This window comes from Henckelia pumila, chromosome 2 (genome assembly GCF_033568475.1).
Source record: "Henckelia pumila isolate YLH828 chromosome 2, ASM3356847v2, whole genome shotgun sequence".
Lineage (NCBI taxonomy): Eukaryota > Viridiplantae > Streptophyta > Magnoliopsida > Lamiales > Gesneriaceae > Henckelia > Henckelia pumila.
The window spans coordinates 13,114,897-13,137,983 of record NC_133121.1 but is presented as its reverse complement, the minus strand read 5'-3'; the positions used below and the strand labels follow the sequence as shown (position 1 = coordinate 13,137,983).

The 23,087-nt window shown below is 36.9% G+C and overlaps 1 protein-coding gene across 2 annotated transcripts; it reads right to left on the bottom strand.

Moving 5' to 3' along the window:
* Positions 1 to 355: 355 nt before the first annotated feature.
* On the bottom strand, positions 356 to 22,948 carry LOC140884519 (uncharacterized). 2 transcript variants are annotated; one of them, XM_073291293.1, is made up of 51 exons: positions 22,727 to 22,948; positions 20,461 to 20,758; positions 20,065 to 20,293; positions 19,621 to 19,960; positions 19,424 to 19,537; positions 19,040 to 19,168; positions 18,670 to 18,861; positions 18,396 to 18,590; positions 17,319 to 17,456; positions 16,983 to 17,102; positions 16,643 to 16,896; positions 16,281 to 16,384; positions 14,229 to 14,323; positions 13,898 to 14,137; positions 12,691 to 12,900; positions 12,511 to 12,586; positions 12,366 to 12,433; positions 11,834 to 11,979; positions 11,513 to 11,621; positions 11,286 to 11,432; positions 11,086 to 11,133; positions 10,883 to 11,011; positions 10,554 to 10,790; positions 10,329 to 10,460; positions 10,157 to 10,242; positions 9,967 to 10,072; positions 9,771 to 9,866; positions 9,509 to 9,661; positions 8,695 to 8,877; positions 8,358 to 8,593; positions 8,145 to 8,268; positions 7,943 to 8,068; positions 7,737 to 7,781; positions 7,525 to 7,602; positions 7,328 to 7,444; positions 5,867 to 5,993; positions 5,688 to 5,788; positions 5,468 to 5,605; positions 5,298 to 5,381; positions 3,913 to 4,059; positions 3,707 to 3,835; positions 3,515 to 3,562; positions 3,281 to 3,427; positions 3,069 to 3,130; positions 2,393 to 2,546; positions 2,082 to 2,273; positions 1,894 to 1,998; positions 1,543 to 1,677; positions 1,155 to 1,385; positions 939 to 1,040; positions 356 to 684 (listed from the first exon to the last, which is right to left on the bottom strand). In XM_073291293.1, the coding sequence occupies exons 1-51, from the start codon at positions 22,835 to 22,837 to the stop codon at positions 535 to 537; spliced, it is 7,263 nt and encodes a 2,420-aa protein (XP_073147394.1). In that variant the 5' UTR covers positions 22,838 to 22,948; the 3' UTR covers positions 356 to 534. The 2 variants fall into 2 exon arrangements, with proteins under 2 accessions (XP_073147394.1, XP_073147395.1); XM_073291294.1 differs by having other exon boundaries at positions 12,511 to 12,580.
* Between the last annotated feature and the right edge of the window lie 139 nt (positions 22,949 to 23,087).

Here is a 23,087-nt window from a genome sequence, read left to right as displayed (position 1 = left end):
TTTGAATTTCAAATTTGAAGTTACACATGATAACGTGAAAAGATGTGTATTTATACTGACTATTTTACCTAGAGATAATATAAAATAAAGTGCAATTTTTTAAGGTAAACTGATAATTTAATTTTGATGTAAACAAGTCAAACCAAATCGGTTTCTATGTGAGGTTGAAGTTTTATAATATAGTAAAAATATATAACTTTTTTTATTACTTCTCATTCGTTTAAACATAGACAGTAATTATATAATTATTAAGTTAATATTTTAAAAACAGGGCTAATGGTAATAGATCAATAAATAAAAATCGAACAATTGAGTCTCTGTCCCCATGATTCAAGGGAATTCACACCCCAGAAAATGTACATAACGAAAAATAATAAATGAATTGTGGCAACAATAACATCAACAATAATTAAGGCCGTAGAAAAATGAAAACATTTAATCGAAAACGTGGGGAAACGGAGAGACCTAAAGGCATGGAAACTATGGTGGAATCTACTTGGAACTAGGGTATTTCAACAATTTACAACTAAGCTTTTAGTGCATATTGTCCGGAATGCCGCCCGAAACCACGTTCTCGTCGACTGGTTTTGGACCCCCACATGACCTTGACACTGATTCGAAAAGCTTCTCAATCTCAGGCGCACACCTCGTAAAAGACCGGCTCCAGAAATTGTATCGGGGATTCTGTTCAACAGGTAGAATAGCGATAATTGATCAATGCAGGTTATAGCCAATTAACCATAATCGGAAATTATGTAAATCACGTTTTCGGGTCGGACTTGGAGGGAAGGCATACAACATATGTGACATCTAAGTGAAGTTTTGAGGGCCACATCGGGTTTGGTTCTTGCAAAAGTGGTCTTATAGTAGTGTTGGGGAGAGCTTCCTAGGAGATCTCACAAACGCTACCTCTATACTGCAGCTAATAGATTAAGTACCTTGATGAGCTCAATGAACGTAATTAGAAGTCCCCAAGGATGAGGCCTATTAACAATCAGTCGTTCAAGAAGGACCCGGGTGATTTGCTCCTGAATTATTTCCTGCTCGAATATATTCATTAGCAACAAATCATCAAATTTTGCCATCACTTTCTGAGCACTCAAAATTCAAGAACCGACTCTCCCTGTTAAGTAAGGCACAGAAACTATACACACCTGATTTGATTCGTTAAACAGGTAAAGAAGGATGAAAGAGAAGTAATGAGTGTGGTTGTTTGGATAGCGCAACTGGTTCCCGATAGCATTCAAGAACAGGTAACGGCCCTCTGAGTCCAGATCGAATATCAAGGTCTGGAAAATGTCCAGAGCAGCACTAACCAAGAACGCGGTCATACTAGCCATGGATTGCGTGTATGGTGGGACTCTAGATTGCAGCTGTTGGATGGCCTACAGTGAGATTCCAGAAGGTTTTTAGAAATGAAAATGGGTAGGCAGAGATACATTTATCAAGCATGACGACAAAGACAAAAGAAGGCATTTCCATTGATATTTTCCCGATTTGCTTACCTGCATTTACAAGGGTTAAAAGTAAGAAATGGCATACCTGCATCCCAACATAAAGGACAAGAGCGTTCATGAGAGGAACGTTGTAACGACTCCCAGACCGAGCTCCTTCAGATGGAGTAAGCAAAAGCTTCTGCTTCAATTCAGTGAGAAATGAAGACCCTTGCTGCCTTGTCTGTACATACAAGGACAAAAGGAAACTAAGAACATGGATATTGAAGCATGAATTTATGAAACATCTGGTTTAACACTGATCAGTGGACAGCTACAAAAAGTCAGTGCCTCCATTCTGTTTCCCAACTTGCACATCGAAACTTGTACACCATCCAAACAGTCAAATCTCCCCCATAAATATTTCCTCAAAATTGTGCTCAGTTTCTTTCTTGTTTACCTTGAGATACTCATCCACGTCATTCTTGATCTGCTTTGCTTTAAGAGCTGCATCAACCTCAGAGAGAATTCGTGGAGTATGACTGATTTCTGCCAGTAGGTCAATCTGAAAATATATATTATATCTCAGTTCAGAATTTAATCCACAATCAAAGAAGAAAACATACAGAATCAAGATAAGGTACAAACCTTTAAATTGGGGGTAGATGGATCAGGCAACCTCATATTGCGAGGAAATGCACTGAGGATTATATTTCGCATCTGTATGCAACTTGGTGGAATGACATCACAGAAGCTGAAATGATAATCACAAAGGAACTCTGGGAAATCATGGAGTAGAACCAACAAGACCCTCAGTGTCCCTTTATAAAGAAATTGTATCTGAATGACAGCAAAAACAAAAATTACAAAAGAAAAAAAAAAGAAAGGATCCACTGAATTATCATATTCCGGTATAAGGAGCACCAAAAGAGGAAAATTGTCACCATATGAAGACCTACCGGCTCTCCCAGGTCAGCAAGTCTCAGGAATGGCTCCATGAACTGGAATAAGTCTACCAGAAGTCTTTGAAAATAAGGCCATCCCTTCTGAGCATTTACCGTGAGTAATTTTGGCATGAAACTTCTATGACTCACCAACTCGAGCCAAGCAAAGCTGAAAGCAAATTAAAAGTTAATCGTGACTAGAAAACACGTGATTTAGTAAAAATCTAGATCCACCAGCTTGCAGAGCAATAATGAGAACCAATAACTCAGAACATATATTTCCCAAGAATGTGCAGAAGAGCAATAATGAAGTGACCAATAACTTAAAAACATATATTTCAATAATAGACTGATGTGTATTTGCTTTTTTCTTTTTTTAAGTAAACCATGTATTTCATTAGCAGTTCAACAAGTCAATCCTCACAACCTCTTGCAGAAACAAAGGAAAGGAATCGAATCTTTGAAAACAAAGTTGCTATATCTAACGTGTATTTGTTCACTTATCTTCAATAATAGAAATTGGTTGCATCTGATGAATTTCCCTCCAAATATTTAACCATGCTTTGCATCTTGTGCATGAACTATATGTTCTTCATGTAATGTACCGTGGCTTTCGCTTTTGATAATCATGTTCCAAACTAGTGCCTAAACTGAATCATCAAATATGCTGGTGTAGAATAAACAAACAGACCTGAACCCTGGAATCTTGAGAGGCTGAAGAGCATGGAAAGCATTTGCTAAAGCAGTCAAAACCTGAGTAAAATGTGAAAGGTTAAATCCAGCCCGAACTAGCAGACAACCCTCAAAGTTTAACATTTTGATTTATGCCCACAATCAGAAACAGAAGTCAAAATATTCACAATTAAAATTGGTGATGAGGTGGTGATGACACATGCAGGATACCTGGAAATTTGTGCCATCAAAAACTGGGTCCAAGGAACACAAATCCAACAACCAGTTAATAAACAACCTAAAATATGGCCTGGGATTAAACGAGGATTGCTTCTCTGCAGCATCTTTTTGGATAAACTTCACAGTCACAGCAAGAATCTACAAAAACCAGTAATTGAGTAAATTAAAACTAGATAAGCAATTAAAAAATACAATTTTTTCATCATTTGACGGAGAAATACATACCTTAAGCAAAAGAGAGAGTTTACTAGGCCCGTGATCGACAGGGAAGAACTGAAAAATATCAAGACATAGTAGTTAACACACACAATAAGTTCTAGTAAGAAAAGATAGTGTTACAAAATGAGAACACAGTCAGCGAAGCAGAGTATAACCGTAAACATTAATTTTTTGAAATGCCCAAGAAAATGATGCTACCTTCAGAATTGAGAAGACCAATTTCGCGTAGATGTCAATAGCAAGGAATGACAAAGGTTGTCCCAAATGTGACTGGGAAGAGCTAGAATTAATCACCTCAGAAGATAAGCAGTGTGACACTGAAAGTTCCTGAAATTGAAGCATGTTGAATTCAAAATTCTTAATCCATTTATAAATATCGCGACTGAAAATACGAGGAACTTCACCATAAGCCGGCGGAAAAAATGCTCTGAGGTGTCATCTCCATTAAGCAGGCCCCTCTGCTGTAAGTGCAAGACATAACGAGCGCAAGCTGCATCATTTGCTCCGGGAAGTTCACATATTTGGTACCACTCTGCAAACAGCATGGAAACCTATGCACATAGCATAATCCAAGGAAAAAACTCAGAAGCATGGAAATATTCTTAAAAAATGTACTGTATTATAAAAATCCATGGAAATTTGAAGAATTGGTATTGCCCAGTCTGCGACCAAGTCTTTCTAAAGTGTAATAAAATATTAACTTTTATTTCTCGAAGAAGCTAGCCACTAATGCATTAAAAAGATCATTTGATTTTCATATCAGAGCTTATTTAAAGCTAATAGTTCCAAAAACCAGTCCGCAATCTTTTTGGCTTGACCAAGTAATATAGGAAACGAAAAATATATTAATAAGATATAAACCAGATTAATAGCAAAAAGTGGACCAAAAAATCACAAAAAATGAGGTAAAAACCGGAGTCATCTTAGCATAAAATAAGACTCCAATCCCTATACAAATCTGTAACCGAGAAGTTTTGAACTTCGCATACTTCGAAATCCAAAACGGAACCGTGAATTTTATCTTGTCCCAGAAATCACCAACCGAGTCTTCCCCTTTGTCAAAAATCCTCATATTTCTCTCCAACCAAACATATACAATGGACTATTTCCGCCCAAAACATTCTTACCCTCCTACCTAGATTAGGAAGCTACAAATAAATCCCAAGCTGATCTCGGGGATACCCAAACCAAGACCAACTCCCCCAAAGCTTTGAACCAAAGAAACAACCTCGCGGTTACACATCAACCCAAAAAAGACCAGCTTTCTTGATAGCAAAACATAAAACAAGCACGCAGAAACGAGTTATATTTTCAGCAGAAAACACAGGAGTAAAATAGCTTCGTTTGTTCCATAATCCCCCTTTGGATATGTTAGAGCTGATGTAAGCCACACTCTATATCAAAGCATTCTCATTCCGAATCTAGAAAAAGTTTGAGGCTTGAACAGAGGAAATGTTGAACATGGGACACTCGATAACTCTTTGGTTTACAGGTGAGACTGGAGGAATTAGTAACATACTGAGAAGCGTTTGGCCATTGACAACAAACAAACAAGATGATGCAAATGCCAAGAGCATAGCATTGACAGTGAGATGAAACACTAGTAGGGATGACGATACAAAGGTCAACGTGCTGTTATAGATTGCAAGCATGATTTTGAAAAAAAATTGCCAAACCCTAGAATTATATCACCGTCACTTTAAAAAAATGGGGTAAAAGAACGAATAGCATCACAAATGTTGATGTATTTCAGCAAAAATCATTTAAAAGGACAAATTACGGCTAGCACCTGCTCATGCAGACCAGCGGGATCTGGTTCCACCAATTCTGTGGCCGAGTAGTCTTCCCTGCTCGACCCAGGTATCCCAGAGGCCTGTTCAGAACAGGAAATTTAATGTATAGGGATAAATATTGATTACATAGTCTGAGGAGGAGCAAGAAAAAAGTCACTTCAAAAACCTTTTTGTCTTTAGATGATCTCACATTGTCTTCCTTCCCAACAATCACAGTAGGCAAAGTTGTAGGATTTGCGGAAGGGTTCTTAGCGATCTCAACTAGCTGTTGCAGTGACTCGGGAGATCCTGGCCTTGCAGCAAGCTAAAAAGTACGAGAAAAATTTGTCAGGATCTCATAATGAGCAAGATGTAGTATGCAAGAGAAAAATGGAGCAAACGAGTGCCTTTGCCAGAGCATCAACAAGATTGTGTAGTTCTGATATCACTTTAGAATCATTGACAACCAATGTTTGGATAAGAGAAATGGCAAATTCTGTGGCAGCCTCTGCAAGATAAACAGAGTGAGTTGCATTTCATTAATGTCACTGATAATGCTAGTGGAATTAAGCAATTAGACACATACTATTCCTTCCCGCATCAATAAGCTTTGCCATATAGACGTTATATTCAGCAAGATTTAATAATTCACTGCCAATAAGACCAACAGTGATATCCTTATTGAACTTCCGGTCCTCATCAGAGTACATTACCTGTCAAAACACAAAAAGAATTGAATTAACACTTGCAGAATCTCTTGTTTTAGTATGAGAGTTCTGAAAGCTTCGTTCGGGGAAAAAAATGCATATTTGGCTTTGCTTTGGCAAAATTACGTTGTTACACTGTTCAAACAGAGTTGTTAGTTTGAAGTCGTGCTCTGCATATTTTTAGTAGTAACATATATCCTTCATTAGAAATGTATAAATAGCAGAATTCGTGTACAGAAAATATAATACGGAGAACAGATTTTCTCACTACAAATGCCTGATTTTAACACTATAGATGTCAAGTCATGCCAGATTATAACAAAATTTAAAACAGTATATTTTGAATTATGATGTGATATAATGACAGAATATTTTGGGAAATTGAAAAACCAAAAAGTTAAGAACTGTGTTGCAAATGTGAAAAGGTGGGGAATATTTGTTAGAGGAAAAAAAACAATAGTATGTACTTGATTCAGGAAAAGGAAATTTTTTGGTTTTGAGAAATAAAACAAACATACCGTAGCTTTTCCATATAGAAACAGAACAGTCCACAGATCCATACTTTTTTTTCAAATGATATGCAAACTTGAAGTTAAAGAGAAGATACTGCAATTTTACATTGGCTTCTTATCTCCAGTATTTCACATCATGTTGATGAATGTACAATACTACCATAAATTGGGATTAAATTGTGGCATGAAACCGAACGTTTTTCATCATAAATCCTCAGTATCCTACTGTATTACAATGTAAGAGGGCACAAGGCAATATTTGTGTTGTTCAGATACATTTGTGGGTTTTAGAGAAATGCATTTAGAATTTTAGATAAATAATTTCAAATAACTGTTTTGCGAGAATAAAATGAATGTTTAATATTGTCTAATAATGTTATCAAATCATGATATAAGATATTTTAAAATTCTAAGAACTCGCTCCTCGGGTTAGAACATAAGATAACAATAATCATTTTTGGAAGTGATGAACGGTTGAATAAAAAGTAATGATTTACGTAGGGAGACACAAAATGTGGAAAAACATATCAATGTAATACCCTACTAATGCCTAAATTTATTTGTGGGGCCGGGAAATACCACGCGAAGGAGATCAAAACAACGAGAATACAACTTTTCAAGTCTGACATCAAAATAATCATGCACCAAAAATAAAAACAATTTCAAAATACAAACTAAAACAATTCTAGAACCAGCATTTGTCAAAGCCAATTAGTTCAAAAATGCAAAAACTATACCAAAATACTGCACAAAAATAATTACCAATTCCAAGGTATCCGGCAAGAAGATCAAATTTAATTAACTGTAATTTAAAATCTAATGACATACCCAACTAGTGAGCTCCTTAACAACAAGCTTGCTAACATCACGAATGGCAGCCAAGATTGCTAGATGAGCACTGACATGAGCTCGGTTTGCTGCGTTTTCATACAAGCCCTTGAAAGACTGCACAATTAGTAGGAATTAACATATCAATATTTTCTTTTTTTCAGGTAACAATCAAATAAGAATCCAGAAAATCACACCTTTTGGGCAACTGCCAAAGCAGCCTCGTCTCGGCTTATGCACCTGAGGATGACAGCGGGAACCTCAGCTATAACTCCCTACAAACAAAAAACAGGTACACTCGGGTAAAGAATCCGAATCACAAATGTGAAAATGCTTTGACGAAAACAAATTTACAACCAATACGTAGGAAGAAACGAGAGAATTAACACTTCTGGGGGTAGGTAGTTACCTGGATTTCTGTCTCCTTGGCATCACTAATCACTAGATTTTCAAGCTGAAAAAGGACCAACGAAGAGAGCATTATAAAAAATCAAAGCAGATCATATTAATTCCTTTGCCGCTACTTGGACACTTACTATTTTAACATGAAACCTCTAGTCATCACACTGATACCAAATACGTATACAAGAAGAAAAATTAGGATACCAGATTTACCTTCTCTGAAATAGTCTGGTACTTCTCCAGTGCATCGCCTGTGGTTAACGAAGGCTCCAAAACATTGCTTCCGAGACGATCCGATGCCAAAGTTGGAATAACAGACTGCACCGAAGCCACTGGTTCCTGCAGATGTAGAATCCCACATAAGGTGTGAACTTCACAATAGTAGCAGTAGCACTTTGATAGAAATATTACTCACTTTTAAATAATTAGAAGGTCCTGTCAAATGCAATTCAGGTGTCGAAGTAAGGGGGAACGAAGAAACATCATTTTCAAGACTTTGCAGAGTAGAAGCATCAACAGTTGCAATATTAGTGGAAGCACTGAAACATCCCCATAAGAGGGGAAGTAAATTAGTTCTTTAATTCAAAGTTAATGACAAAAAATGAAAAGGAATAGAAATAAACGAAACCTAGGAATATGAGAAGCATTGGCGTCAAACTCCTCATAACCAATTTTCAGATTCTGGGGAATGGCACTAATTCCTGCGTTTGCAATGCCAGATGTGTAAATACCAGCAGTTATTTGGTCAGATGCGGATACAAATTGCCGAGAGAGTCCCCCACTGCCAGATGAAGTAATGGGAATAACAGGTGCAGCATTTGAACCCTGACTGGACCAATTCTGCCACGGTAACCGAGCAAAATCCTAATTAAAATTAACACAAAAGGGATTCACCAGTCAGTATAATCCAATTCCCATGTGAAACAATTTGATTGATTTTCTAGGCATGCGCCAAAGCAATCCACCTCATAAACACGCTGCTGCGAGTGTGACAGGCGTCCAGGTTTAGGGCGAAGTGCGTCCGGCAAAACACCCATTTGACCTTGGGCATACAGGCTAGAGTCAAAATATGTGAGACCAGCACCCTCTCTATGTTTCCTCCTGATAGTAAGTTGCTGAGCAATTTCCCCATCAATGGTTTGAATTGCCTACCAATAGGATTATGATGCAACAAGGAAACAACAGCAACAAAAGAAGTCAATTCCAATGCAATAAATACAATTGTGCCAGAAGTATTGAAGTTATAATACTTATTCATACTATTACTATTTGCCGAAAATGAATAGTGAGTAGCTATTAATGAGAGAACCAGCCCGTGACAGCTAACTTCGGCTTATAATATTGGAACCCCATCAAAACAAAACAAAGTCTTAGAATTAGTAACTTTTTAGAATCTACTATGTTTTTTGCTATGGTGAAAATTATTTTTTCTCACTTCATTTACATTGACCATAACTTCCCACCTATTCACTCCCATGTTTTGCCCTTTGCTCGAGGTCGAACAACTTCTTGTACAGAAGTTTCTAGTCCACGATTTCCATCAGAAAAATGAAACAACAATATATAGCATTCTAAACATAGCATTTATCAGTAGATACAAAAACATGCAATAAACATCAGATTTCATCAACTCAGGTATTAAAGTGTAGACAAGTTTTATCTCAAAGAGAAAAATTGATCTCAGAAGACTCACAAAAACCAAGTAGGCAGAATAAAGATGTCAAACTTTTGGGATACTCAAAAACTTTTGTGGTCACAAGGATCAGCAATTCATCTAACCTTTTCAGTGGCAGCTTGTTCAATCACTGCACAGCCAAGGTCCAGATTGTCATTGGTCACAAGTTGAATCGCTTGCTCTAAAAGCTCATTCGATATGCTCAATCCCTGAAGCAAACCCCTAAGCTGGCTTGATATTGAACCACGCAAAGGTTCCTGAAAGTAACAAAATAAATCTTAAAACACATGCAATGTAGGGAATAATCCTTGGGGGAAACAAACAATCATGATTCCAGTTACATGTAAAGGAAAGGTGCAGCTTTACCTTGCATGTCACATGTGCTAGACTCCCAGCCAACCTAGCAACCATCAAATGTGCTGCGTTACGTATGAGGGTTTCATCAGGCTCCAAAGCATAGTCCTGCCATTATAGAGTGGAACTTTTGTTTAGAACTTTGGAATGAACATACACCGAAACATAGATTTTCAGATGTGTAAAGAAATAATTCATATAAGCAAACCTTCAAAACAAGTTCCTTTGTTGTCTGAGTTGCAATAGAAACACTTCGCTGCACGATGCTGGACACTATCTCTGTGATAGCTCTATCCATGGCAATTGGAAGTACACTAAACCAAACAAAAGTTCAATCATATAACATGAAATACTGATTTTTTACGAAGTAGAATTGAACAATGAGTAAATTATCTGACCTCTGGAAATTCAAGTACAGACCCAATGCATGGAGTTTTTTATTGATAATAACTTGTTGTTCCATATTAGAGGCTGGCACTGGAATCTGAGAGAGCAAATATAGCATATATCAGGTCAATACCCATGACAGCTATCCAGCTATGGAAGCAGGGATAAAAAATTTAAGCAAACCTGGTTAACTGAAAACTGGGACTGTCCCTGGGGAAGACCTTGAGCAGAAGAAATCTGCTCAGTTACCCCCGGACTTGTCAACTTCTCATCGTCAGCCAATGTGCCAGATGGAGTATGAAGAGGAGCCGCATACTGATAATACACAACATAAAAGAACCTTCAAAATCCAAAAAGAATGTGTTTCTGTGTTTCATGGAAATTAAGCAACAATCCACAAAGACTCACCTGAGATATGATATGTGAATGAGCACCCGGATGAGGTGGAGCAACATCAAGTGGTTGCTCAACTTGGTTGAGTGTAGGTATTATTCCAGACTTCACCTCATTTACCATCTGAGGTTGTGAAGATCCTACTTCTTTATTGGAAAAATCAGGATTACCTTCAACTTCTCGAATTTTGTCCTTGAGAAGAGACGTAGGTGTAACTTCTTTTAAATCTACACCAAGGTTCTTGAACAGGACCTAAAAGGAAATGAAAAGAAAATAGCTAGAGTGTTCATATTTGCACTTTTCCCCTCAAGGAAAATACCACTAAATTTACGCGTAAGATTTACCTCGATATCAAACTTCAGATTTATTTTTAAATTAGGCATTGCATAAATCTCAACAAGCAATCCAAGTATACCCATTGTCCAAGGGTTTGGAGGTTGATAAGCTAGACTGTTAGAACATGGTTCCAAAATCTGGAGCAAAACAACAAGATAAATGCAACATATTAACCTGATGCAACATCAACCATAAAATTAAAGAATGATACCTTGGATGTAAAAGGAATGACAGCAATCATAAGTCCCTTCTCATACGCCTGCAAAAATAGCAAATAGTTCGATACACCGAATGAAATCAACTTCAAATCAAGAAGGGACAAGATAATCTAGGTCACAGAAGAGTCACAAAGAAGATGACTTTATACACATGCTGACATGAGAAGGAAACAGAAGAAGAAAATGAAGATACCTCCACAATCAGAGATTTGGGATCAATCTCTCGTGCCCTTAAAACTTGATTTTTCCCAATAGTAATCTTCCCAAGCCAGCTTCCTAAATTTTTCAGCAATGAACGCTCTTCTGAACTTGACTTTATAAGTTCTGACCCTAGAAGTACCTGAAAAATTAAAAGGGCACATATAAAACACCATTTAAGGGATACAATTTATGAAGAATATATCTATGGGTCATGCAAACCTTGCAGTTCTCGTAAGTGGCTTGTACAACCTCTTTGTTCAAAGACTTCAGATTTACTTTATCAAGGAACTTTAAGTACAGATCATGAAAATTTGGCTCAATGCTTGCTCTGTTGATAAAGGAATGAGAACCAACACAAGGTTTAGAACTGCTTTTCAAAAAATTTCGAATTTCCCTTAGTTCAGATGACACAGGCGAAAAGGTAAATTGAGCAAATCAAGGAATAAATTACTCTCAACTAAAATCCACACACGAGTTTTCAGTTTCTCAGTGATAAAGATATACCCCAGTAGTTATTACAATGAAAATTAAAATTCTCACCTCTTCATAACCATATACTGAGCAAACCAGGGATAATAGCGCTCATTCAGAATCTCAGAAAACTCTTTAGCTTTAGCCTCGATATTGGCAGCAGACAAGTTATTAATGATAAAAGATATCTTATCCTGAATTTCAGAAGCAGGAGTCTGTTCCAAAATAAAAGTAAATATCACAAAATAATCAAGAACTGCAAAGGACCAACTAAGATAGGTCATAGAACTATTAGGGAAACAGTCGTGAGAAATATTATGCACATGAAATATTAGAGTGCAGACAGTTAAAAACAACGCCCAGAAAATAGCTTCTGGAAGAAAGACAGCTCATCACCAAGACGAGCAAGAAAGAAATTCAGATTGACAAAACAATCATCCAATGGCAGGTCAAACTCAGAAAACTAGCAAAGATCGGATGAAAAGATGGAGATCATCTGTGAAAATTATGAGAAGTAAGACGCATAAGCAACGACTGAGATACCAACTAGGAAAAAGTTTCACCCAAATAATGCATCCATAACACAACCAAGAAAATGCACCTCTATCGGAATCTCTCTTCTCTCTGCTGCTGTGATAAGAGTTTCGATGTTTAAGGCAGAGCCAAACCCTGTAAAATGAATAAACATTGAATTAAAGATACCAAGCTTAAAAAGTATATCACATGCTCTGAGGGGATAAAAATACTTGTTGAGGTATTTCGAGGTGGGCGTTGAAAACCAGGAGAGGCAGCATGCGATAATGCACCGACGGAACTCTGAGACTGCAAGTTTGGCCAGTATAGTTTACCTCAAATAAAAATATAAGGAAACTAAAACACACTCATTATATCCATGGTAATAGTAGATGAGAAATTATATCACTTGCCTTCTGAATGACAGATGCATCACTTGAAGGAGCAACAGCAGGCTGCCCTGCAGTTGATTGTCCTGGCTTTAGGTAATTAGACAGCACCACGGGGGGTTTTCTCTCATCTAAAGAACTTGTAGATCTTTGGGGAAGTTGGACTGTAGGGGTGACTGGCGGCCCAGTCTGTGAACTTCCCAGTCCAGATAACAACAAAGACGAGCTCGGAATCTAAAAAATGGGAAACAGAATATAACTCACTCAGAAAATGACAGTCTTAACTTCAACAATACATAAAGGCCGTGTGAACATTCCATCAATGATAGAAAAATTGCAGAGAAATTCCCAAAAAGAAAAACTCATCTTTTCAAAATAGTTTCACTTGACTTAATTATCATTCGGTTCAACCAACTCAACAGGCAAAATAGAGCGTAACAATAACCAAAATTTAACAGCTTTTTCCAGAAGGCCAGAAACATTATGGTTTATGATATGAAATGTATAGCTCGAACTAAGAATGAAACACCAGCAACCACAAAAAAAGAGACGACCAAATGAATATAAAGCAATTATCATGGAGTCCAAAGTGGCAATTCGTACAAAAGTATAAGGAGAGACTGTGGATGTAATTGTCATAACATAGCAGAATTAGCATTCTGAGCAAGGCACAAGGATTTCAGCCTAAAAAATTGACACAATGACACTGGAACGATAGTTGTTACAACATGTTATAACAAGCAATCCAATCAAAACAAAAGTTATTATTTAGCAAGGCAAAGGTCAGTGATTTTTATTTAAGTAATTTAACTACCAAAGGAGTTAGAAGACCAACACCAGCAATCGTTAACCAACAAAATCAAGGTCCCATAACCAGAAGGATAGGCATTTGAAATGCAAATCTTGGAGGGGCCACCTTGAAGTACATTTCTGTTAAGGCATATGTAGAAGTGTTGATTGAACTAGTCAAAAGCACTAGTTCTACTGATAAATTTGCATCCATGTCGCATTATTACACGTAAAAATGGTCAAAATTCAAATTATTTTATGCGCTCTTTCAAGAAAAGTGAAATGTAAAACATGACTCAAGTTTTCCAATTGGCAGTTTTTGCATTGACTGCTACTTCATCAATGTCATTGAGTAGTTCACCTATCAAATTTGATCCTTGAACTTGAATTTTTTTCTGTGGAAAGTTCAGAGCATGTAACAGAGTAATAAACAATACACTACCTCCACGTTAGTAGAAGATGACTGGATAGGACCATGATGAAGATCTGTAGTGTCACTATGGACAATGTCTTGATCAGTATGAGCTGCTGAAATCCTAGCGAGTGCCCTCTCAATAAATGTAACGAGGTCCCCGTTCGTAACACGTAAATGAGATATTTGCAGAATATGATTGCAGTACTGTGGCCACTCAATGAGGCGGTCAACAAACTGTTCCAGCGCCTTAGTCCCAAAAACAAACATCTACATGTCATAAGATACAAAAGCCATTGGTCAGTTCATGAACAAAACAATGAGTCAATTGACAAAAATAAGATGAGGAACATAAACAAACTTTTGAATCCGCAGGTTTCCGCAGAGCATCTAAAACAGCTCGCAAAGCGATACCGAGGGTGAGATGGGTCACGAGTTGATGCTTGATGAGTGACCCTGGAAAGAGAATCCAGATCAAGATCTATTTCAAATAACAGCTCAGAATCTTAAACAGAGAAATCTCTGTAACAAACATACAAAAGGACCACAGCATGTCAGGAAAACCAAATAACTTCATACATAAAATGTGCAAAAAAAAAATAAAAAAATAAAGAGGTGGTGGCCTAATTAAGTGCGAACATTTACAAATTTATGATAACAGCATAGTAAAGATTACCATGTTGCACTTGGTATGCCAAAAACTCAATATAAATATGGACAAATCCAACAAGGAGCAGCACCTTAAGTTGAGTCCGTCGCATAATTTAGGAAACAAGAGAACAAATTTGAGTAAGCCAGTTAAGCTAGCAATCACAATTCACGAACACAAATTAAATATGCATGAACCAGTTTATGCATATTTGTGTGTATATATGTGTGGGAAATGAGTTTGGGATTCTTCGGCGCTTTTTTATGTAAAATCTTTCTTTGAATCTTTCTTCCTAGATGATATTTACCCTTCTTTTCCTCTTTTTAAATCTATTTGGAACGCGCCGATTCAGTCAAAAGTTCAAGTGTTTTCGTGGACTGTTGTGCTTGGTAAATTACCAACTTGCAAGATGATGCAAAAAAGGAATTTCAATTGTTCATTGTGCCCAAGTTGGTGTGTTTACTGTTTAGGCACTACGCAAGAGGTGGAGATACAGGACCATTTGCTCATTCATTGTCCTTTTACGAGTTTTCTTAGATTCAGAGCTTTGGCGGTGTTGGACTGGTTTGGATTTCCCCGAGATCAACTAGGGATTTATTCGCAGCAGATCTTGGTTGTAATCTAGGTAGAAGGGCGCAGCAGATCTTGGTTGTAATCTAGGTAGGGGGGTAAAAAATTTTGGGTGGTGATGGTCCATTGTATACGTTGGTTGGTTCGGTTGTAGAGAAATAGGCGGATTTTTGGCAATGGAGAAGAATCGGTTGGTGAGTGATGGGACAAGATAAAATTCACAGATCCGTTTTGGATCGCGAAGAATCTGGAGTTCAAAAACTTTTCGGTTACATATTTGTATAGCGATTGGGTTCTTATTTTATGCTAAGATGCCTCTGGTTTTACCTCTTTCTGTGTGAACCTCAAGTTCACTTTTTGAAATTAACATCATTTATATCTTTATTGTATAATTTTGTTTCCTATCCACACAAAAAAAAGAGAGTTTATGCATATTTGTGAGTTGAAGAGTCTGCCTTAGCCTATAAAATTGAGTTCAATAGAAATTCAACTTTCCTCCAAACAAGAAATCAGGACAGCCATTTCAAAGTCACTAAATACCACTGTTCCAATAATTTCAGTTCCACCAATGGAATACAGATATAGATAAAGCATCAGTTTTTTTTATCTCAGTTCAAGTAATCGACCCAAGTTTGGTCAGGTTACATAGTTAAACCTACAACTGCTAAGTTGGGTTAACCTTGTTGTCTCACCATTTCGCCTGGCTCTAAACTATGAAATTATGCATCGAAAAGGACTATAGGAGCCCACTTTTCAGTCAATGTAAAAATGCAGAATATCTTAAATCAGTGCTGACTTATTTATGGAAAAACCCAAACAGATGGAGATGCCTTCTTGGACAGTCAGTCTCCTTTTTCCATGAATGACACAAATGTAACGGCATTTTTAACATTTCAATAAGTGAAAAACAACTACTTATGTGGCCATTCTGAAGTGACTTTGCATAAAAACTATGTTCAAGTAATCAGTTTACCAAAAAAATGGATGACAACACAAAAGGATAACCTAACATCTGACATTTAACCATCCAATCTAGAAAGAAAAATTAATTGATGCATAAATACATTATGCCATTTGTGCATCTGTCACAATGAATTAGTGCCTATAAACAAAATGAAAACTAAAAATATGACACTGAAAACTAGCTAGAATAAGTAACATGGTTAATTTTAAAAAATGTAAAACAAGACTCACCAAAAAGACCAGCGGCAATTTTCAACTGCCTTTCAGGGTACTTAGAAAAGAACTTGTACTCCTCGAATAGATTAGCAATCATGCACTCAAAAATCAATTGTTCCCTGTTAAAAATAACAGCTTTCTCAATTGAGCCTCAACTTGTAATTGCACTTGCAAAAGCTATAACTAATTGGTGACACAATCGTCCTATCAATGTATCATTTGAGTATCTCGAAGGCAGCTTATAAATAACCAAAATAAATCGACGAAGCAAAAAATCCAGGCTCATAACCGTAGTATCCCAATTATCAACCAGTTGGGTTTTAAATTGCACATTGATTGGGTAAAAATAAAGACAGGTATCTTGGTTGGACATAAACCTTCTCTCCGGAGATTCCTTGAAACGAGTAAGCATTTGAATCATCGCATCAATTGCTAGCAGACCCGAAAACATTTGATGGAAGTATGAATTTGCTTCTTTCTCAATATCATCAGCATAACTATCAGAAGAGGTAGAGTCAGCAGTTCCACCATCTTTAAGTCGTGTATTACCACGCATGGTAGTGGCTTGCAATTTTTCCATTTCCTCGGGCAAATGACTGGACGAAATGGCACCAGCATGAGACCGAAGGACCTGCAGATCCAGCATGTAAACAGCTAAGGCCAATTAAGATCAAGTTGGATATACAAAAGTAAGCGGGAAGAGCGGGATATCAAAACCTTTAAGAAAGAGGGATATGCTTCCAAATAAGTATTCACAAGAGCGCCAATGGGGTGAAAGCGATTAGAAGATACATCCTGAGCTCCAAGCTGAACCTCCTTTAGAAACTTGAGGCACTCCTAAAAAGCATGCAAACAATTTCTATTACTTATCTGTTATTCTATATTACTCCAGACATCTAAAATAAGTACAAGACTATAAGAGACAGATAGCCACATCAGCATAATGTTACTGGTGGCAGATTGTCAAGTTCGTTATTCCTTTTAAAGGTCTCAAGAGATACTTTGATCCCAAGTGGTGGTGGACAAGTGTTATTAAGACAAAAAGGGAGTTACCTCATAGAAAGCATCTTTGTATGCAACTAATTTATTGCTCAACCAGTTTTCAAGATCCATGAATTCCTTTCTAGAAGCAAGGGTAGCCAGTCGAATTCCAAAATAAGAGGGAATCATATCCAATACGGGAGATAGGATCTGTAACGAAGTTAAGAAGAAACATCAACTAACGCTACTGCTACAACGATAATGAAATACGAAACTAAATATCACTTTATTCCTGGGGGTTTGATCTCAAGTGTCTGCTTACAGAGGGAAAGATATTTCGCAAATCCACCAAATAACACGAAAAAAACTTCATAACTACTCCTAGGAAATGTGGTAACATGTGGTGGAAGAGATGCTATTGCAGTGCGGTAGCAGAATAACAGGCGGTACCAGGCAACTCTCAGATGGCATAAAAATACGCATTACTACATTAAAAATAGAAATCAGCCAGTTGGTAGCATAAATTGCATTCAACATATATATATCTATTCCTATATATTATGTAAGAACCTCTTAGTCTCTTGGTATGCTAATTTAAATAATTAAATAAATTTTAAAAAAAACCACCCACACACTTAAAAAAAAAAAACCACCGAACACACTCAACCGCTTTTATCCACTATCTCAAAAAAAAAATTCCTTCAATTATGATTTCTTTTTTTTTCATTGAATTATTTTTTTCTCCCCAATTTTCGTATTTAATATATAATACAATAATTTTGTTCGTCGGCTTTAATTGAAATATAATTTTATTATAAAAATGAAGTTAGCACGCAATGCGTGCAACAAAATGCTAGTAGTAATAAAATATGAGGAAATGACAGAACATGAACTTAATAAAATACAATCAATCTTATCAGCAGTTAAAGTCACAAATCCTAATCAAGAAGTTAACTAGATCCCAACCAGGAATCATACGGAAGAAATTTGAGGGAACACATGGAAGACCTTAAGAGCCATTGGTAATCAATAACTTGTATAAGGTTTGCCTGTTATTGCATCAAACAACACCATCCTTCGACGTACAAAACTATTTGAAGTTCATTATGAATTAGAATGTTGTGAAACAAAATTAAGTGAGAAATCTACCTTTAATTCCTGGCAAGCATCCAGAATCCTACTATAGTTGTCAGGATCAATGTTCGTGGCATCTATGAATCCTCGCAACAACATGTTCGGGTTGTCATGCCACAGATGAAGCATTAAACTGTTCCCTGAAACATTTTTGAGTACCATAGGAAGAACAGCAGAAGACACTTCGTGCTGGATAAGATTATATGCCGTCTGCAATATCAGGGGTTACATAATGAGTTACACAACAAAAGGCAGAACACATAATAAAAGTTCATTTAAGATGAAGTACATTCACACGAGCCATCCCAATAAGCAAAACTTCAGGGCAGTGGTTAAGAGGATTCTTAATAGCAGATCGCACAAAATTTGCATGGCCCCTCTCAGCTAGTTGGCATAACACCTCGAGGAGGTCATGGCAGGTCCAAGCATGATTTAACAGACCAGATGGAAACTTATGCCCTGTCACAACATCATCGTAGACCTGTATAAGAAACGGGATTGTTGAAAATTAGTTATCATAAACTTGTATCCACTTTTAAGCTAATATGCATGGATCAGATTCAATAATATACACCTTGCAAGCTCTTGAAGAAAAAGTTAAGAATATGTGGCATGCAGTAGCGGCGTTATGCAGTAACTGTATATTAAAGAAAACATACCATTTGCCTCTCAGAATGTGCAAATGTAAACACTTCAGGTGGCATTGAGATGGCATACTTTAAGAATGATAGCTGACCCTCGACATTCTTCCAAATAAAACCGCAAATGGCATGAAGAGGAAACGGGTCCTGAAAAATCAAGTTCCACATAAATCATATTATTGTTTCTTTTTTTAAAGGCAAATAGAAACATTTCTCGTAATGAGCACCAAGGGATCTTCTACACCAAAAAGATGCTATCTATCTATACATGTGCGCATTATGTAGAAAATTAGCAAGGAAAGTGAATATTTCAGGAAAGAACATCAATTTCATAAAGTTAGTATTATTGATTTTCACAGAAGATGGGAATCAAAACCAGTAAGACCGAGTGTGGAGGCATACCTGGCATGCATATTTATACACGGACATAAAAAAGGAAAATGCTGTATCATTAGGGATATAAAAATTCTCGTGGTCCAGCTTCTCCATGACATTTATCCAGTTAATTCCAGGAGCCTGAGACAAAAATTAGAACTAACTACCACGCAATGAATCACTGAAATACACTAAACTGATATGAAACATAGTACAGAACTTACGAGCTGCTTTATTGAATCCACTAGTACGTCTACATTCCAAGAGTTCAGAGGCGGTTGCTCTGAAGCAATATTACCCCCAAGTGCAGAACAAAATGTAGAGAACACATTTTGACTGTCATCAAGACCTGCGTAAGTTCGGGCAATTGTACCAAGTATCTTTGCAATGGTGACATCAGAAAGGGGGGAGAATAAAGACAACATTTCTTTGCATTGTGAGACATTGGCAGTGCATCCATAGCCTAATTCATTCATCATATCAGCCATGCTACTTTCCTTCTCCATTTCTGCTAGAATGGCATCAAAATCATCTTCATCACCTTCATTGAATAAATCCAAATGCCTGCATTAAATAAACGAGAGAGGTGAGAAAGGTTATTTTTACAGCTCACTCACTAACAAATCAGCTATGAGAGATTTTGACACCAAGTCCCCCAAATAAAGTACCTGAAGAAATTTTCGTCACGCAATTCATCGGAAAGGAAAGGGGCTAAGATAAATTGGGCTCCCTCCTTCAATTGCACAAGCGATAACATTTGCATGAACGAATCTACATACTTAGATAGACCTTCGGATTGACTAAGAAACACCAGAATTTGCTGAATTAGCTCAGAAGAATCTGAAGCCACGGGATTGGCACCCAATTCTGTAATCTGACTCATGCAAAAGTTTTTCCCTGCAAGACAATGACAAAAATGGAACTACTTTAATGCACAGTGAAAAGAAGGTTAAGCTCAACAGTTTTATTTACTGTAATCTTCAGTTGTTTAGATTCAAGACCACTTCCACAACCAAATAATTTCAATGCTCGTATCCAGGTGTCTAGGAAGATAAAATACTAACCGCACATTCTGATCTCAAGGTTGTCTGAATCAGACAAAGCAAGGCCCATTCCCATTTTCTCTAATGGCGATAAGTGCAACCCATTAGAAAGATTCTGCAGATATTCTCCATTTATAGCTGCAGTACTCAATGATTGACAGAGGACTGTGCTGAAATTAGGTTTATCCATAATATGTTTAAACAACGAAGCAAATATTGGATGCATCTGCATATTCTTCAAATCTTTCTGATAAGTATTCAAGTGATCCAAACAGATTTGGAGTAGCAATATGCTTCCTTCGGTTCCATGTGAAGTACACTGCAACATGTAACATTGTTAGAATCATAACCCACAACTTGAATACAATGACATGAAGCGCAAGGGTACCATGGAGCAAAAGAAAGAAAAAAAGACTCCAACATGCATGCAGGGTTAATTAAAATTAATTAAAGAGTTCTGGGCATTAGGTAAGGGGGCTGACTTCAGTGGGTTGGCGAAGCGTTTTTGTTATAAAAAAAATAGTGTGTGGACTTGAATTTTAACTGCACGTCTTATGTGCAATGTGCGACCTGCAAAAGGTTGTGGGCCTTTCGCAAGGGTTGTGCCTCAACACTATCTGAGCCACGTTGCCTGCGGCTGTAACTACTACGAATAAACCCAGAAACTTCTTAAAGACGCCACTAGAAAATGACAATCAAAAAAATAACAAAAAAAAAGTAGACAAATCTTGATACTTGCATCATGAGATTCATCACAAACTGATTTTTTAAAAAAATTTAAATTGATCACAAACAACACAGAATGCTATGACATACACGAGGAAAGGTACGTTTTCAACTCGTGATGGAGAAAATATATTGCTAGATGCAGAAGATAGTCAAGATACATAGCAGAAATTTAAAACTTAGAGATATGAAATGAATAACTACATTTTCTCTTATTTCTTACCAAGCTTCAGAAACATCAGCTTTATTAGCAAAAAATATAAAGTGGATATGAGTCTGAAGGGGAGGCAAGCTACTAGAGTGAAGCAGCAGCAGGGTAATCATAGTGGTAGATAGTGAACCTGACTTCCATCCTTTTTTTGAAACAAAAAAAGTTAAGAATTTTAATGAACATTGTTTCTCTGGTTGAAGCAGTTGCAACTATGTATATCCGGATCCATTGAGCAATTCAGTAACAAGTAATTATGCGATTGATACACATCTGGGAGATCGAATTCAAAATAAACCATGCTTTCTTTTTTAACATATACATATTTTTTAATTTTTTTATTGAAAGGCAAATTACACATTTAATCTATTGATATTAATATTAGTAGTATATAAAACTATTACTGTATAAGTATGCATATTGTATCAATGAAGATTTAAAAAATAACAATTACTGAAATTGTTCTGGACATGAACATTAAATTTATTTTTTTCCGAACCACTTTTTACTATTTTATTTTTCTTATATTTTACTTTACGTTTTTATCTGCTTTACTGCTTTGGAGTAATATCTTAAATTATTCCCTCGTGGTGAAACAATTTGGATTTTGGTGGAACCACCAGCCCAGACATTGAAACCAAGTGCTGTCACGTTAACTAGATTTTCAATTCTCCTGATTTTGGTTATTTTGTGGCAAGCTAATTATGGGACCATCATTACTACTTCAAGAAGATAGGTACCGGTTCGACATGCGGTTATATAGACCAAAGACGAAGATATGATTGACAAGAATTATGTTTGTCTTTTAAGTTTTAACGTGGCTGGGGGATTTTCCAAAAAGTATCCACATCTGTCATTATCAAAACAACTCAAAACAGATGTGTCAACAAAACTAGCTCACTACTGTTTGCTCTAAAATCTGAATCATAAGCAACATAACGAAATCCCATTCAAGTAAAATGTCGAAAAAATAAAATAAATGCGAGCACGAGCAATTTCAGTAACTTTACTCACATAAGTAATCATATTCATATGAAAGCGAACATCAATAGCCTCTCTTGCAAACATGTTTAACATATCTTAACATCAAACACGGAATTCAAACAAATCCACCCCATAAAACACCATTTCATGTAAAGAAACAAACAGCCTCGAACCCAAGAAGATAAAGACGACTCAAACTCCATACCACCACACAAAGCTCCAGTCGTCAAAATCCCACTCAACTTCACCATCAATACCTCATCCAACTATAGATAAACAAATTGGATTACCGAATCGAAACATCGACAATGGGCAATTCATCCATGCACCAGAAAGAGACACAAAGAATCTACATAAACGCGATCATACCTCGCAGAGCTCTAGGAAAATCGATTCGAAGTCGGAGCCCGAGTCGGAGTCATCCAAGCTCTGGATGAGAAACCGAATTTGACTGGACAATTTCGATGACAGCGGAATCATTTGGGACGGAATCTCGTAACACCGTAAATGTTTGGCGAATTTAGCTCGAATAAGGGAAAGCTAGGGTTCGCAGAATACAGAACTTTGCTGAAGCCAATAGCGATAGCGTTGAGTGAGGTGAAATGGGTGGGGGTGTTCGCGGATTTATATCTTGGGGCCCACGCCCTCCAGAAATGGGTACTGCTGTTGCGCATATTAGCATTTAGGACCCTTTAGTTGTTGAAAATTCATGATCAACCCATAGACCTTT